Source organism: Hippopotamus amphibius, chromosome 8 (assembly GCF_030028045.1).
Source record: "Hippopotamus amphibius kiboko isolate mHipAmp2 chromosome 8, mHipAmp2.hap2, whole genome shotgun sequence".
Classification (NCBI taxonomy): Eukaryota; Metazoa; Chordata; class Mammalia; order Artiodactyla; family Hippopotamidae; genus Hippopotamus; species Hippopotamus amphibius.
Genome location: NC_080193.1, coordinates 91,236,527 through 91,252,838, shown reverse-complemented (window position 1 = coordinate 91,252,838; position 16,312 = coordinate 91,236,527). Strand labels below are relative to the sequence as shown.

Sequence of the window (16,312 nt, the reverse complement as noted above, 5' to 3'; positions counted from 1 at the left end):
TTATCTTTGTATGGAAAACCATCTCACAGAGTATTCCATCCCCCCAAAGATAGAATTATGTTTTTATTCTCTTTATTTGGACCCCATGGAAGATATCACTGCTAAATTTAAAGTATTCTCTGTGGTGCAGCAGCAGAAGAAAATTGGCTCACAACAGAAGCAGAAAAGAGAAGCAAAGAGCAATAATACAGACTGTCACCTCCAGGGTTTATGCTGTCACGAGGAGACACCTTTAGCATTCCACTCTGCTTCAGAAATAAAGCACAAGAGGATAAAGTATGGTGGAAAGCATTTGCCCTATCAACAGTTTCCTATGTGTCTGATTCTCAGTCCTTTAAGCAAATTATACAGCTAGCACATGATCTCTAACCAGAGAAGGAAGGTCTCACCCACATGCTCTCAGAATCCTGCTGCTGTGAAATGGCCCAGTTTGGTTCCTTTTTTAAAGTGAGCTCTAGGATGCCCAATTTCTTTCCTTTATACACAATGAGTCACAGCTTAGGAAATAGTCCACAATTTTCGCGTTATCTTCAAATGTCTTGCTTTATGGCCTTGTTTATAAATCAAGCTACTCCCAAATTTCCTTTTTTAGACATTAACTAAATGTCACCTACATTGCTTATTACTCTTCTTCTTTAAAGAGGGTCTTTCCTAATAGAGAGGCTGATTTTTTGGGTACCCCCTTACACGAGAATCAATAGTCCGATAAAGTATAACGTATTCAGCAGGGCGTAAAGCCGCTGCTCCCATGAGCACCCAGCAGTGCAATTAACGATATACCTGTGGACTGGGTTCCAATCAGGGGCTGGCTCTCCATATCATCGTGCAAGGCAACAACACTGACTGTGTACTCAGAACCCGGCCTGAGGCCTTGCAGCTCTGCAGTCTCTTCTTCACCATCAGGTGCAGGGAATAGCTCATGGATTCCATCCTCAGGGCTCGAGTAGGTCACCCTGTACCTGGAAACTTGCCCCTGTGGGCTTTCCCAAGCAATTTTGATGGAATCGACATCCACATCAGTGAATGTCAGTCCTTTAGGGCGATCAATGTCTGTTAGGCAAATTAATGGTAAGAGGTTATGTGAAAAGCAAGTTGTGAAATAAGCATTTTTATAACATGCAAAGCAGTTCTGCAGATACCATTTTTCTTTGATGAATTAAATTCCAATTAACGCACTATTACATGGAAAATTACTTGATCCTTGCATAAGGTTTTTTGGTTCAGAAAATATTTCATGTCGCATCACTTATTAAAACAAAGGTGTATATGAGGTGCGTAGATACCCTGCAAAATGTCCCCAAATGAGGATTTATTTATGTTAATTTTAAGATATTTTACCAAGATTTGTTTTTGCAATGTGATGTTAGTCTCACAGACCTGGATTTTTTTTATACCTTGGAAGTGGTAAAGTTGATTTTCAATGTTAGATTCAGATTGTTATAATCTTTCTTTAACTCTTCCCTCCCATCCCATTAAGCACTGTATGTATATTTAATGTAAATATAACATTTACATTAAACTCTGGTCCAGCCACAGTCTGGTCCAGCCACAAATTCTCCAAACATAATAGCTTCATAAGGCACACTTCAATCAACTTTACCATCCAGTTGTAGAAAAGAAGGTGCTAGCAAAATATTTTGTAGATTTGCTAAAAGCTAATAAGATTTTGCTGAGGCCATTTGAGCAAAAGAAATTCAAAGCACAGCAACTAACTATGGTAGTTCCATAACTTCTTTCCCTATATGTTCATCACTTGGCACTGAGAAGGAAAAATGTTTGCAAAGGGCTCAGCTCAAGATACAAACTAGGTATCCAGACGCCTAAGAACAAAATTTAACTTTGAACATGGAAAACAGGTACTGGTTACATACTGGTTACTGCTGTCTGAACCAGAGGCTGACTCTCTCCGTTTCGATTCTGAGCGTAGACACTAACCACATACTCCACTGTGGGCTGCAAGCCTTCAATTGTCATTTCTGTTTGATCTGCAAAGGGAGTGAAAAGCATATGCAGCATCTACGTTATTCACTATGACAACCAAGTAACTTTCAGAGTTCGGTAGTAAATGCGTGGTGGCCTGGACATTTTGTTTGCAGAATTATCATGAAAATATGGGGGAGTCACATGTGGATTTCCTCTTGGACAAACATGTTCATTGCTAAAACATATCACCATGTTGGAGTGAAGCCACACTAAAGGATAAGCTCTAAAATTGAATATGATCCTGCCAACAGTGAACGATGTCGTTCTTGAAAAAAATGAAAATTAACTGGACTTTAAGATATTGTCTTAGAATCCTAATTTCACAATTATTTAAATGAAAACAAAAACAAGAGATGAAAGAATCTTTAAAAGTCAGTTGGGCCCATCTCTGTCTTCTTAGTGTGCATGATAAACAAAACCACAAAGATGAATTTAATAATTTAAGATGTCCACACCATCAAACACTACTACACATGTAAAAACAGAAATGCACTCATCCTAAAAGTTCTACCATGGAGGGAGCCCCGAATTCAAGATGGGGAAACTTTGACACATGATATGAAACTGTATAGTACTCAAAGCCAGGTGGTCATTTATCTACAAAAGCATATTGTGTGGTCCTACTCTTTTTATCCTGATGTATGTGAGATGCTGGTTATTCTTACCTGGACCTGCAGTCATTGTTTTTGATGGTCCTGGGCCATTTTTAGGCGTAGTGGTTACTCTGTAACCAGTAACAGGGGAACTTGAAGGCAGCCACCTGACACTAATGCTGTTGTCCTGGACATCAGTCACTTGCATCTGGGATGGCTTGTCAATTTCTACAAATAAAAACCAGGAGAAACCAATGAAGCCCCAGTCCATGGGGACAAGACTGGACAAGTCATTGTCTCCAGTTCTGGTACAGATAGAATAATCTCTTACTACTATTAAGGACCCCTAGGTATTTCTTTTGCAGAAACACAGAGACTTTGGGAGGTGGTGCCTGCATCTTGAGACAATTGCCTGTTTTCAAGATGGCAGCTTCATTCACAAAGAAACTACATTTCCTGTAGATGTTTGTCTCCTTACCTTATTATCTCATCTATTCTTTCATTAACAAATATTTACTGAACATCCTCTGTGCCTGTCTCTATTATAGGCACATGGAATACATCAATCAACAAAACAGACAAAAATCCCTGCCCTTGGGGTGCTTCCTTGTATATCTGGCTCAAAACTCTATAGCTGTTCCTTCAACTTATTAAAAAGAAAATCAGTTCCACAATGAGGAAAATACTTTGGGAGAACACTGTAAAAGCTATCTGAGCAAATGAGCCTGTGTCATCCCAGAGGAGTCAGTACCTGTTCGGTAATCAATGGAAACGGGCTTGCTGCTTGCTGGGCTGTCCCCACGGCCAGTGACAGCATAAACGGTGATGGTGTAGTCTGCTCCAGGTTTGAGACCACTGATGGTAGCTGTAGACTTGCTCCCAGGCACAGTGAACTCCTGGACAGGGCTGGTTCCTCCTGTTTAAAACGGGATTGATTTAAAGTGTGAGGGGCAGAGGGACACTTGGGGATTGCTGAGTAACTGAATTAACGTATTGAGAGCAGCTTGTAAGTTATACCTTTGCTTATTCCCTTTAAAAGAGTGCTATTAAATAGGGCCTGAACAGAAAGGTATATTTATTTATGCATGTAGTAGGCCTTGAGGATTGTGTAAAAATTGAGCAAAAACTGCAGTTCATGCTATTTTAACATTCCAGCTTTAACATGTGGTAGATTAAAATGAGAAGGGGAAAGACAGTAGATCTTCAAAGGTTGCATATGTTGTGGTCCTTCCTTTTTCAAAATCTTAATGGACTACATTCCTGTTAAATAAAATTTTGAAAGACACAGGAAAGTGAAAGGAAGATAAATACAAATCACTTATCATTTCACCACTGATAATAAACTTGTGAATTTGCAATCCTTCCTCCTCAGCTCTATTGTTCCCCTCACATATTACACAAACAACTGTTTACCTTGATTTTGCCACCAGTTAAGTCATGCATATTTCCCACATACTCAGAAAAGTCAGGGCTCCACTGAATGAACTTGCCAAAGTTTCTTTAATTATGTATCCACTGCTGGGCTTTCGGGTTACCCATGACAGAATACTTGATCAGAGTGTGAAGCAGCACTTCACTAACACACCTGTTTCTCCATAGGTGATCCTGTAATATCTCACTGTGACGGCAGGAGCATCCCAGCTGATCAACAGGCTAGTGGGGGTTGCAGCAATGACTTCCAGGTCCCTTGGAACATCAGAAACTAGAAAAACACAGGGAAGTTTTCACATCTGTAATTTTCAAAGGATGCTTAGATATACCTTTTATTCATTTTCTGGATCATTGCCTTATGATTCCTTCATATAATAATGTAAATATTATTCAAAATTAGCAAAATTAAAAATTATGAACAATGCAAGGTAAGGGATTAAGGAGACAATTCAAATTGTGGTAAGATGATTAGTTCAAGAGTATTTGAAGATTTTTTCCCAACTTCTTATTTTGAAAAATTTTAAGGCAATGTAAAAGTTATAAAAATTATATAATGAACACCCATATTCCATTCCCTTAGGGAATTTGCCACATTTCCTTGTCTCTCTCTATCTTTTTGTTAATCCATTTGAGACTAAAGCACAGATATGATGATACTTTCCCCCTAAGTACTTAAGCATCAATCTTTTAAGAACAATTACGCTATTACATTAAAATAATTTTTTTACATCCTTCTTTTTTTATATTTATTTATTTATCTATCTACCTATCTATTTTATTTTATTTTATTTTTTGGCTGCATTGGGTCTTTGTTGCTGCACACAGGCCTTCTCTAGCTGTAGTGAGCAGGGGCTACTCTTTGTTGCAGTGCGTGGGCTTCTCATTGCAGTGGCTTCTCTTGCTACGGAGCATGGGCTCTAGGTGCTTCTGGCTTCAATAGTTGCGGCTCACGGGCTCTAGAGCGCAGGCTTAGCAGTTGTGGTGCATGGGCTTAGCTGCTCCAAGGCATTTGGGATCTTCCTGGAACAGGGATCGAACCCACGTCCCCTGCATTGGCAGGCAGATTCTTAACCACTGTGCCACCAGGGAAGTCCTAAAATAATTTTTTAAGAGAACTTTGAAACAGAGTGTTTTCTACATTTTGAGTAAAACTTTAGTTCTTAGAAATGCATAAATACCTAACACAGGTGGGAAATTTCTTGGGATAAAGAAGTTATCTTCCTTAGTATATTCTCATAACCATGCTCTATTTTTTTAAGAGATGATGACTCAGGGATTTCCCTGGTGGTCCAGTGGGTAAGACTCTGCACTCCTAATGCCGGGTGGGGGTGTGGGGGTGTGTGTGCTCTGGTTTGATCCCTGGTCGGGGATCCCTAGATCCTTCCTGAATGCCACAACTGAGAACTTGCATGCCACAACTAAGATCTCACATGCTGCAATGAAGATCCCATATGCTGCAACTAAGACTCGGTGCAGCCAAAATAAATTAATTAATTAAAAAAAAAAGAGATGATGATGATTCAGACCACACAAAGCTATGCCACAGAAGCTGCATAGGAAAGTCCTCTGAGTTTCTTTGCAGACCAGAAAACAAGCTACCTGTTGATTGTTGGCCAACCAAGGAAGGACTTTCCTCTTTGCCATTAAGAGCGATAATGCTGACCACATATTCTGTGCCGGGATTGAGGTTGGTGAGAGTGATGGAATTCCGAGAGGGGGGCACTCGATCCTCCCGAGGTCGTCCGCTCATGTGCTCAGGATGATGGCGGATCTTGTAGCCGGTGATGGTAGCTCGAGGAGCAATCCAATGGACAGTGAAAGAGTTGGCAGTGATGTCAGAAAAGTCAATGCCAGTTGGAGAATCGAGACCTGTTTTCGCCACCCAGGGGAGGAAGAGATAAAAGGGGAAAATAAGACACCATCAACTTAGGAAGTGAGGAAGAATGTAAGGGAGAGTAACATCCATCCAGTGTTTGCATCCTTTTCCACACACAATGAACTGCCATGAACCTCAGGTTATGATGCACTGATTCTAAACCACAGATAAATTTCAAAATCATAAACTGACTCCACTCAAAATGTCAATTCAAACATTCTTTTCTTTTTTCCTTTGCTAAGTAATCCAAGTGATTTCCACATCACATGTGAAGACAGGTGTTTGAGATATTCTGGGAATTGATATTTTCATATGCTTCAGTGTTCAAGTATTCTGTTTGTATCTTATAAGTGTAACTCTCAAAGTAAGGCAAGATCTGACCACTCTCAGGTTAAGTGTTTGGCTTTCAAAGAAGCTTTCTACACTCAAGGGGGAGCCGATATGTCTACAGGGTGGTAAGAATGCCAAACAAAAAATGTTCTAAAACTAAAATAAGACATCATCCTGGACAAACTACAATGCAGGTAATTCCTCATGAATTGAGAATTTTAGTGCATTGCAGAAAAGTTAACAACAATTTAGAGTTGATCTCAAATTCAAATCGCTTAGCCTCTCTGGGACTTCCAACAATTTTCATTTTACTTATAACATTTACTTACTTTATTCAATAATATACTCAAACCAAATTGAGATACCACAACTTCTTTTTGGAAGCAAGTGGACTATAAGAAATAAATAAATGGGTATATTAAATTACACTCTTTTGAAAGGAAAAAAATAATAGAAGCACTCATATTTAAGAAGGGACATAATATTATGGAATTCTATTCAACTTCCCTTTGATAGTAAATGAATATTTCATCAAGTAGAAAAAAAGATAAACTCATCGGCTTAGTAAAGAGGGAAAACACTTAGATGACAATGACAGTGTTGGGTCAGCCATTAGACAGAGCTGCCTAATGAGAAGGGATTTCACCATCTCTCAATAATGGAGATTATGAGATATTATTCTTGGGAGATTTTTTTTTTAAAAGATAGGCAACAAAGTTTCTGGACTATTTTCAGTCCTCCCCAGAAGCAGAGAGTATAATCTTAGTGACTGGAAGTCAGTGTAATAGTTGAATAAGGTGTCTTAATTTTTTTATCTATCAGTATTTTTTTTTATTGAAGTATAGTTGATTTACAGTGTTGCATTAATTTCTACTGTACAGCAAAGTGACTCAGTTATACATATAATATATATATATTCTTTGTCATATTCTTTTCCATTATGGTTTATCTTAGGATATTGAATATAGTTCCCTGTGCTCTACATTAGGACCTTGTTGTTCATTCATCCTATATATAATTGTTTGCATCTGCTAATCCCAAACTCCCAGTCCTTTCCTCCCCATTCCCATCCCTTTTTGCAACCACAAATCTGTTCTCCATATCTGTAAGTCTGTTTGTTTCATAGATATGTTCATTTGTGTCATATTTTAGATTCCACATATAAGTGATATGGTATTTGTCTTTCTCTTTCTGACTTACTTCACTTAGTATGATAATCTCTGGTTGCATCCATGTTGCTGCAAATGGCATTATTTTGTTCTTTTTAATGGCTGAGGAGTATTCCATTGTGTATATACACACACACACCTCACATCTTCTTTATCCATTCATCTGCCGATGGACATTTAGGTTGTTTCCATGTCTTGGCTATTGTGAAGAGTGCTGCTATGAGCATAAGGGTGCATGTATCTTTTTGAATTATAGTTTTGTCTGGATGTACGCCCAGGAATGGGTTTTCTGGATCGTATGGTAAATCTATTTTTAGTTTTCTGCAGAACCTCCAAACTTTTTTCCACAGTGGCTGAACCAACTACATTCCTATAAGGTATCTTAATTTTTAAGACCAGTGATCAAAGGTAAGGACAAGGCGACAAGCACCGCCACTTCCACAGAAATGGAGAGGTATTGTTAGAAGTAGCACAGAATTTTGCTCTTTAAAACTGGTAGGTGAAAGCTACTCAACAAGCATGCTGCCCACATGACTCACCGGTTTTCTGTCTTCCTCTAAGAGGTATGCTCTCGTGCTGCTCGTAAACACTGGAGACACTAACTAAATACTCTGTGCCAGGCAGCAGATCTGAAGAGACAAGTGGGAATTATTTTTACAATGTGCTTGAAAGAATGAAAAAAACCATAGTACCCTTGGGATTATTTCAACTGATAAAATATCCAAGAATCCTGTCCTAGAGCCCATTTACACCTAAGCGAATGTGGCCACCTGGAGAGGGGCTGTCAGTAGGTGCTGAGGAAGGGTCACCTTGCCCTGTAGCATCTTTAAGACCTGCCCCCAAGGCCACCTCTGTGGGTGTGACTCAGCTGCATCCGAAATAAGATGGAGTTGCTGCAGCACAGTAATATTTCTATCATTCACTTAGTGGCACATCTGTTGAGGGCACATGATAATGACTGTGGCACTGTGGATATCATTTACTCCTCACAACAACCCTAGCAGGCAGACTGCTACTTTTTAAAGCAATGTTATTGCCAAACAATAAAATGCCAAATATTTAAAGTGTCTAGTTTGTGAAAGCATACATACAGCATACACTTGGGAAACCATCACCACATTCAGGACAATGAATACATTCATTACCTCCAAAAGTTTGGTTTATAATTATCCCTAGTTCCCAATGAGAAAACTAAGGCACAGAGAAGTTATCTTTTTTGGTATGTATGCCCAGGATCACACAGGAGTTGAGCTGAGCCAAGACCAGTGGTCTTGACGATGAACCCTTATGCAAAGGGTCACACTCATCGGGAGTGATGGGTTCTGCCATATTAAGGTAAGAATAGAGTATTTAAGATGGAATATACATTCCTGGGTCTCCTCTCATTCTGAGATACTAAAAAAGGTACAGAGTAAGGTTTCTGACCTTTGAACTCCTACTCCAAAGACCCCATCCCTCTTGATACCACCTCCCCTTCTGCGGGGGCCCCTGAAAGTTTTGGAAAAGCACCAGACTAGGAGACGGGGTGCTTGGACTCCCCCTTCCTGCTTCCTGCTTGGCCAGGGGCAATTTACTTAGCCATTGGAAACCTCAGTTGCTTCATCTGTAAAACAAGATAATAATGGCTTCTCTGGGGGGAAATGGCTACCCTGAGATCTAGAATAGAATCTAGAATAAGATCTTGGAGCATATGAACAACATGTGACAGGTCTGTGGCTAAGGTGGGGCAGACAGTGGTCCTGAAGCAGAGCCTTGTGTCTTGGGATGCTGTAACTACTGATTCCAGAATGCCCCAGGTCAGAATCATAGCCCCAGTGATAGGCAGACGTGAGGATGTCTCGCCCTCAGCCACAAAATTCGAAACCAAGACTATGGTCATGCTGAACTGCCTTTCTTTGTATTTCATTCTCTAAAATATGTTTGAAAGAGGGAGGATGTTTTCAGACCATCATTTGGTAATGCACCGAACTGTGAGCTGTTTTTCCTTTATGTAGAAATTTTTACTTTTTGTTCCTATATGTGTATTTTACTATTATAGTGAAAATAATGAGAAGCAACATTTATGTGAAACAGCACCATGTTGCAGCCTCCTTTCATTTTCTTTAGTAAAAAATATCAATTTCAAAAGGGTAGCAACTAGAAAGAAACAATTTCCATAAATTGTTGTTGTTTATTTTAGTTCCAGTTATTTTCTAAGTCCTCAGCCTTCAGAGAAATCCTACTAACAGATTCTTTTTGAAGTACAAATTAAACGTCTGGCTCTTTCTTCAAAATGGAATCCTGATCTACCCTAAGTGACCAGTCCAGTCACTGTTTCTAAGTTTTCAAATGTCAAATAGATTACCCACTGACATTTAAATGATAATAAAACAGATACCGTGACACTAGCTTCAATCCTCATTTTTTTCTCTCTTCTAAACATTGAGATTTAGTCATATAATTTCTCTTGGCACACATTTATTTTTATGTGCTTATTTGGAAGCAGAACTTGTTTGAAGTCTTTGAACTTCACTGCTGGTGTTCTTCCACTCTGATTTTTAAAAAGTCGTAGATATCAAAGATATATTAAAATAACAACAAACATGACATCTTTCAAAATTTACAGAGCTGCACGTTAGATTTGGAGTCTAGTTTGCAGTTCTGTTGTAGCTGTCTTGATCTTTGTTGCTCCTACCCGAGGACACATAATTCTTTCCTTATGTGCAAGTTTAGTATTTACTGAACAAACATATTTGATCACTTACTTGTTAAGACCACTGCATTGTCTGAAGGAGAAATTGACAGCTCTGCAACATCCTCCTCATTTTTCACAGGCGAGTAGCGCACCAGGAAGCTGGTCAATTCAATGGATGGAGGGGGGGCCCAGGCAACACGAATCGTGTCAGGACCCACATTGGTAAATCGTAGGTCAGTGGGAGGAGGGACAGCTGGTTTCAAATAAGAAGGAAGACTAAGTTAATGTCACTTAAATATTAAGGCTAACAAGTAGAGCTGGAAAGGTAAAACCAGTATTTCATGCATAAAGGAAACGAGTCATCATCATGCAAATAGTCTATTCAAAATCTAATCTAAATCACAGTGAACTACTGTTAAAAATAAAACACTACACCCAGTACTGTTAGGCCCCTTTAACCTTTCTGCCGTCAATGCATTTTAAAGAGTAAATTTAATTCACTTTCAAATACATAAAATCAATGTACATGATTAATACCACTGATGATTATTTGCTCCCAGGCTAAAGAGGCTTAAGTTGCCACACAGCGAAGAGAAACATAGCAATACTTTCCAAAGAAACACATGCACACAGACAAAAAGACAAGAGGGTCCTAAATTTCCCCCTGACAGGAGTGACTACAGCTACTGCCATAGCTACAATTCCATTCAGTGAATTCTACTTGCAAGTGAAAAGGGTTCATGCAAATTGGTTCTCAGCATGTTTCTTACCATGCAGGGCAGAGAACCTTTATAATGTTGCATGCTGGTCCCCAGACTGTGGTTAAACAGGAGTTTCTTGACCTCACTATGGGAATGAAATCTGGAATGTTCCAAAGTCTCTTTTTCTCTTACCACCAAAAAACTTCCTTCCACTCTACCCTAAATTTCAATCATTTTTTTTAGACAAAGAGGGAACATGATAGAGTTTATCAAACAGTAGAAGTAAGGGTGTAATGGTACATTTTGGAAGTACATTTCTTCTTATTATCTGGTGCTCAAGATACAATTTGGCATTAATGTTAGATTTAAAAGAAAAAATTCTAGGTGGGCAAATTCAATTAACTTTTGCCATTTCGTATTGGATAGATCAGATATCTATACTTCTCTGGCCTTATACATCTTTTGTGGTTTAAATGAAAATGTGCTTAAAACTACTGCATATGTCTTCATCTAATCAGTTTAACATATGCATTTCACCCTCTCTGAAGCTTTGTCAAATCACTGGCTTTTCCCTTGAAACATCCACATTTAACCAGTGACTGGAGGCAGCATGCAACACCATCCATGTCTCAAACACAGAAGTTTTCAAAATTCACCGGTTTGCTGTGTCAGTGTAGTAGGGGCACTCTCTCCTCCATTAATGAGAGTGATAACGCTGATGTCATAGTCAATGCCGGGCTCCAGCCCTGTAACTGTGTAGTATCCTACTGAGGAGTCCACAAAATCTTCAAAAATAGGGATACCTTCTCCTGCCGCAACTACTGTGATGCGGTACCCAATAATGGTGGAAGAGTTTAGCGGGGTCCACCTCAGGCCGATGCTTGAATCGGTTATATCAACAAAGCTTAGGTCAGTGAGTTGGGGCACCTCTATTGAGTTACAAAGCAAAGGAGGGCAAAAGGAAAACAGAGGCAAAAAAGAGGAAAAAATAAAGCAGTGTACATCAGGTTACGAGTGGTAAAACTGATTGTGTTAAAGCAATGATGGTAATATGCAATCTGTTCCAAATTATCTGAAAAGATTTTTAAGCACCATGAATAAATAGTTTGTCTCTCTGGGAGAATAAAGCAGGTTACAATATTACTTTAGGGATTTTTGTTTGCTTTTTGAAAATCCCCCAAACGGTAAAGTTTAACTCTCTCAGGTTCTAAAAATTATAGTCCTATTTAGGATGTTGAAACCATTCTCAGAACCTAGACCTAATACCTGTAGTAAGTATCAGCAAAGTTTAAAAAAATCCAAAACTTTTTTAGTAGGAAAATAAAGCTTGCATGAAGAGGGTTAAAAAAAAAATTGATTGATGAGTTTTTCGTTTTTCTTTTTCCCCACAGAAAAACTCATGACAACATCATGGCCATAATGCTTATAATGCATTATGAATGTATGGTACAAAATGTGCCACTCAAAAGCACACTCAGGGGAAAGACAGATAGGCCTGAGTCCAAGGCCACTGCTAATATTTTGTTCATTTCATAATCAAGGTTATTTAATTAGCATTAGTAAAAGCATTTTATCAAATAGTGCAAAGAACACAATCTGTCCAACACTTTCATCTGTGATGATTCAATTTTGGACAAACAACAAACCTATCCCTAGATAGGTCTTTTCAATGTTGTCATTCAATCCACAAGAAAGAACACCCTAAAGGTGTGGCCTTTCTTTCTTTTTTTTTTTTTTCAATTTTAAAAAAGAAGAATTTGAAACGGCCAGAGGAAGAACTGAATGTGTCAACCAAGAGCTATTTCAGTGCCACATATGGAGACTGTGAGATCAGGCACAAATGGACGGATGGGATGCATTTACCATATTACTTTTTGCCTGTCAGTACCGAGTATGGACACATGACATCGTTTTAGTAATATTTCCATGTGAGCGGACAGTACAGAGTTAATGCCATGGTTGCCACTCCACTGCATACCCATCGCGACAAAGAGCATTTCAGTGAAGCACAGACAGTCAAGCAGTGTTAACAGCAAGCACTTGTCCAAATAGTTGCTTTGACTTCATGGTTCTAGAGAGTGTGGTTGGGAGGTCAGAATTAAATCCCAAACATATTTGACACACTCAACCATCTGGGGTTACTGGAACTGCCACTCCTAGGATAAGGGCTCATTTACCTGGGATGATGGTATCAGAGATTGGGACACTTTCCTTGTCATCCTTGACAGTGTAAACACTGACATTGTACTCCAGGCCAGGACTCAGGTTTTCAAAAGTGCAGGAACTCTGATCGGCATGGACCACTTCTTCCAAAGAATATCCCTGCTGGTCATTTGTAGGGGTGGTGGTAATTCTATAGCCAGTAATGTCTGGAGAAAACAAAAAGGAGGAAGTTACTGCCCAGAATATTTGCTACCCAGAGCCTACTAAACTAGACTCCAATGATGCATCCTGGAAGGGGAACGGGGAAAGGACTCAGCATTTATGTACTGAAGACTCTACCTATTGTCATTCAGTGCTTACAACAACTCTTTGAGGCAGGTGTTAATATCTTCGGTTTAAAGAAAATCTTGGAAAGGGGAAATGATTACCAGAGGCTTTTCTGTCTCTAAATTCCATGCTCTTCTACCACTCTACCCTGCTTTTCTTAATGGATCATGTGCAGGACAGCTGAAGAGTATTCTATTTTACCTGCTTAGTATGGAATGGCTCTCACCCTTAGGCACATTCCCCAAAGTGGGCTCTCCTAATTTACAAGGTCTGAACCCATGGGATTTACAGGAAGGGAATAAGGAAAGGAGAAAAAGTAAAAAACAAAAGTGGCTCTACTTATTTTAGAAAAAGTCTGTTAACTGCTGAAGACTTCAGAAATCATACAAGTGGGGCAGTGAGAGGGTTGAGGGGAGGAGAGAGAGACATTCAGATTAAAATAGTGATGGCCTGAGACCCACAGGGAAAGGCTAAAAATAAAGTGAGGAAGTGTACTCAAGTTAAACTTACTAAAGTGCGAGAAAATGATGGTATATTTTATAACTAGGAATTGGTGACCACTGACGTGGTATATACAAGGAAATCCAACTGGATGGGAAAGAAAGGTCTGGGTCATTACATTTGCTAGTGACCATTCAGATGGACAGGCTAAGCCATCCACTAAGACTAAATATTAATGATCTAGTTCGGACAAGCATGAAACTTGCCAACCTAACAGTTTCAAATTTAGAGTCAGTCAGCTGGAAATAGTGTAGTTTTGGCTTAAATGATGTTTTCACGGATACTGAAAACTTCACCAAAACCACTTGACTTCAGAGGGGAATTAAAAAGGATATTTTGAACTAGCTTTATTGTGTGTGACTGCCCACATTGATCCGATTTAGAAATAACTGCCTTAGCTGTGTGCCCAAGCAAAGGTAAGAACTGTTTAAAAAATTAGAGTACGCATATAAAGAGTGAAATAATAATCTAAATATAGCCATTAATGAACAAATATAGCAGTTACAGATGCCGACAACACTAGCTGGCATTTCTGTTTTAATTTAGAATTTTCTCAATAATGAGTATCCTGATATCTCAATAGTGATTCCCCCACTATAACCAATATTAAATATTTCAGTTAACATTTCTCATTGAAGGAGACTTTCACATGGACTTAGCAAAGATTGGCAATGTCTAAAATTTCTCTTGCCATTGCCCTGGTACAGGATGATACCTGAATATTGCCATAGGTATCTTTACACATTTTAGGAGTCTATAAATAGTTTTTAATATGTGTGAATGAGTTTAGACAAAAGCTTTGTGTAAAGCTTTAAAAACAGTCCTGGAATGCCATTGCGCCAAATTTCTCAGTATTGAGTATAAGTAAAACAAACAACTACGATCCAAACACGTGAAGTTGGGTGTAAGAATGAGTCTGAACACTTAAGTTACAAATCCCAGTTCTGTAACATTTATAATTTGTGACTATGGGTAGGTCGATTTTTTCTGAGTCTCAGTTTTTTCTTACTGTAAAATGGAGGTCATTTCTATCCTTAGATTTTTGTGGTGCAGCCCACGATAAAATATTTGTGGAATATCTAAGTTTATTGCGTAGTATACTCAGAATCTATGATAACCCACAAATGGACAGTTAGGAAGTATACCTTCAGCCATTTGTTTGGCGGTTTGGAACGCCACTGAGCAAAAGGGACTTCCCAGGATGCTTTCCCCACTCCTCGTGATTCCCTACAGCTCAATAAGTGTCTGCCTTGTTCTCTTTCTTGTAATTTAAATAAACACAGAGTAAAACGCCCTGTATGTCACTCAATGAAATACACTCATTTTTTTATGGAGAGCTAGGTACTTACAATTTTGACCCTTTCTCTGAAAGGGACACAGTTTCTAAACTCTGTCTTGGAAAGGCATTGCCCTCTGATACATCCTAGGCTTACCTGGGGTGGTACTCCTCTCCCAGGAGACAGTAAGCACTCCAGTGTCGGGGTTTGTCTCCAGATGCAAGTTCCTTGGTGGAGACAGTGCTACGCAGAAAAAAAAATTTAAATTAAAAGTTAAAGTTAGCACAAAGCACTTGAGTTGTGGAATATTTCTCCCCCTCTTTTCCTCCCTTTTTCCCTCCCTCCCTCCCTTCCTCCCTTCTTTCCTTCCTCCCTCCCTCCCTTCCTTCCTTCCTTCCACAATCAGTAAAAATAAGGAAGTTGTACTATGAAACCATGCTGGACAGCGATTCTCCAAGAGAATTTTTTTTTTTTTACAATTTTAAATTTTGCAACACTACTGAAATTTTTTTGTCTTGCCAGTTCATAAATATTTATTGACATGGAAAGAACACTTCCAATGCCATGGACTATATAACATGAGTTGAACTTGCTACTCCAAACTTAAAAATAGCTAATAATATAAATAGGGATGAAATCTTTTCCTTGTGTCATTATCATAAGTAAAAAGTGATATCATTATCAGCTACTTTTAAAATGTGGAATAACTTAAAAAACTAAAAGAAAAGAAGCAAAGAACTTCTCTTACGTGTCACCACTTTCTTCACAATTGGTGTATCTCTCTCTTGCCCATCTTTCAGGACTGAGATGGTGTAAATGTATTCCACGCCTGGAGTCAGGCCAGACACGACGATGCTTCCTGATTCTGAAATCACTTCTCGTGGTGCTTCCCCGCCCTGGCTTGGTCGTACACCCAGCTAGGAGAAAGAAAGCAAAATAAACACCAAGGAAAAATATCACCAGAGCTGGTTTACTGCTGAGAGATTGTGGTTATGCTTTGCATAATGTGGACTCCTCAAGAACTATACTCTGCTTTTAGTTGGGAATGAGTCAGGACCTTACTTTAGCTCTGTTAAATAATTAAGTTAGAAACTCCCTGGAAATGGTAAGGGGAAAGGTGCCAGTTAGGGGAAGTATCTTCCAAAACTAAGTTAAGGTAGCTTGTAATGGAAGGTACCAGAGAAACATCATTACACACTGTTTTGCTTAATAAATAATCTGCTGGTACAAACCAGAAGTATACAAGGGCTTTGGGCCACATGCCCATTCATTTCTTATTTTCTTTTT

The 16,312-nt window shown here is 39.0% G+C and overlaps 1 protein-coding gene across 8 annotated transcripts in view; it reads right to left on the bottom strand.

Annotated features, from left to right (window-relative positions):
* The window catches only part of FN1 (fibronectin 1), a 67,942-nt gene that overhangs the window by 15,965 nt on the left and 35,665 nt on the right, over positions 1-16,312 (bottom strand). For 2 of the 8 annotated variants that reach the window (XM_057746938.1, XM_057746941.1), the window contains exons 22-33: positions 15,774-15,942; positions 15,182-15,268; positions 12,935-13,126; positions 11,414-11,686; positions 10,127-10,309; positions 7,922-8,011; positions 5,607-5,876; positions 4,162-4,278; positions 3,328-3,492; positions 2,649-2,804; positions 1,872-1,985; positions 781-1,050 (exon numbers count right to left, since the gene is read on the bottom strand). In XM_057746938.1, the coding sequence (XP_057602921.1) occupies positions 781-1,050; positions 1,872-1,985; positions 2,649-2,804; positions 3,328-3,492; positions 4,162-4,278; positions 5,607-5,876; positions 7,922-8,011; positions 10,127-10,309; positions 11,414-11,686; positions 12,935-13,126; positions 15,182-15,268; positions 15,774-15,942 (2,086 nt within the window). The remainder of the gene's footprint in view (positions 1-780; positions 1,051-1,871; positions 1,986-2,648; positions 2,805-3,327; positions 3,493-4,161; positions 4,279-5,606; positions 5,877-7,921; positions 8,012-10,126; positions 10,310-11,413; positions 11,687-12,934; positions 13,127-15,181; positions 15,269-15,773; positions 15,943-16,312) is intronic. The other 6 variants (XM_057746939.1, XM_057746943.1, XM_057746940.1 and 3 more) reach the window with 3 other exon arrangements.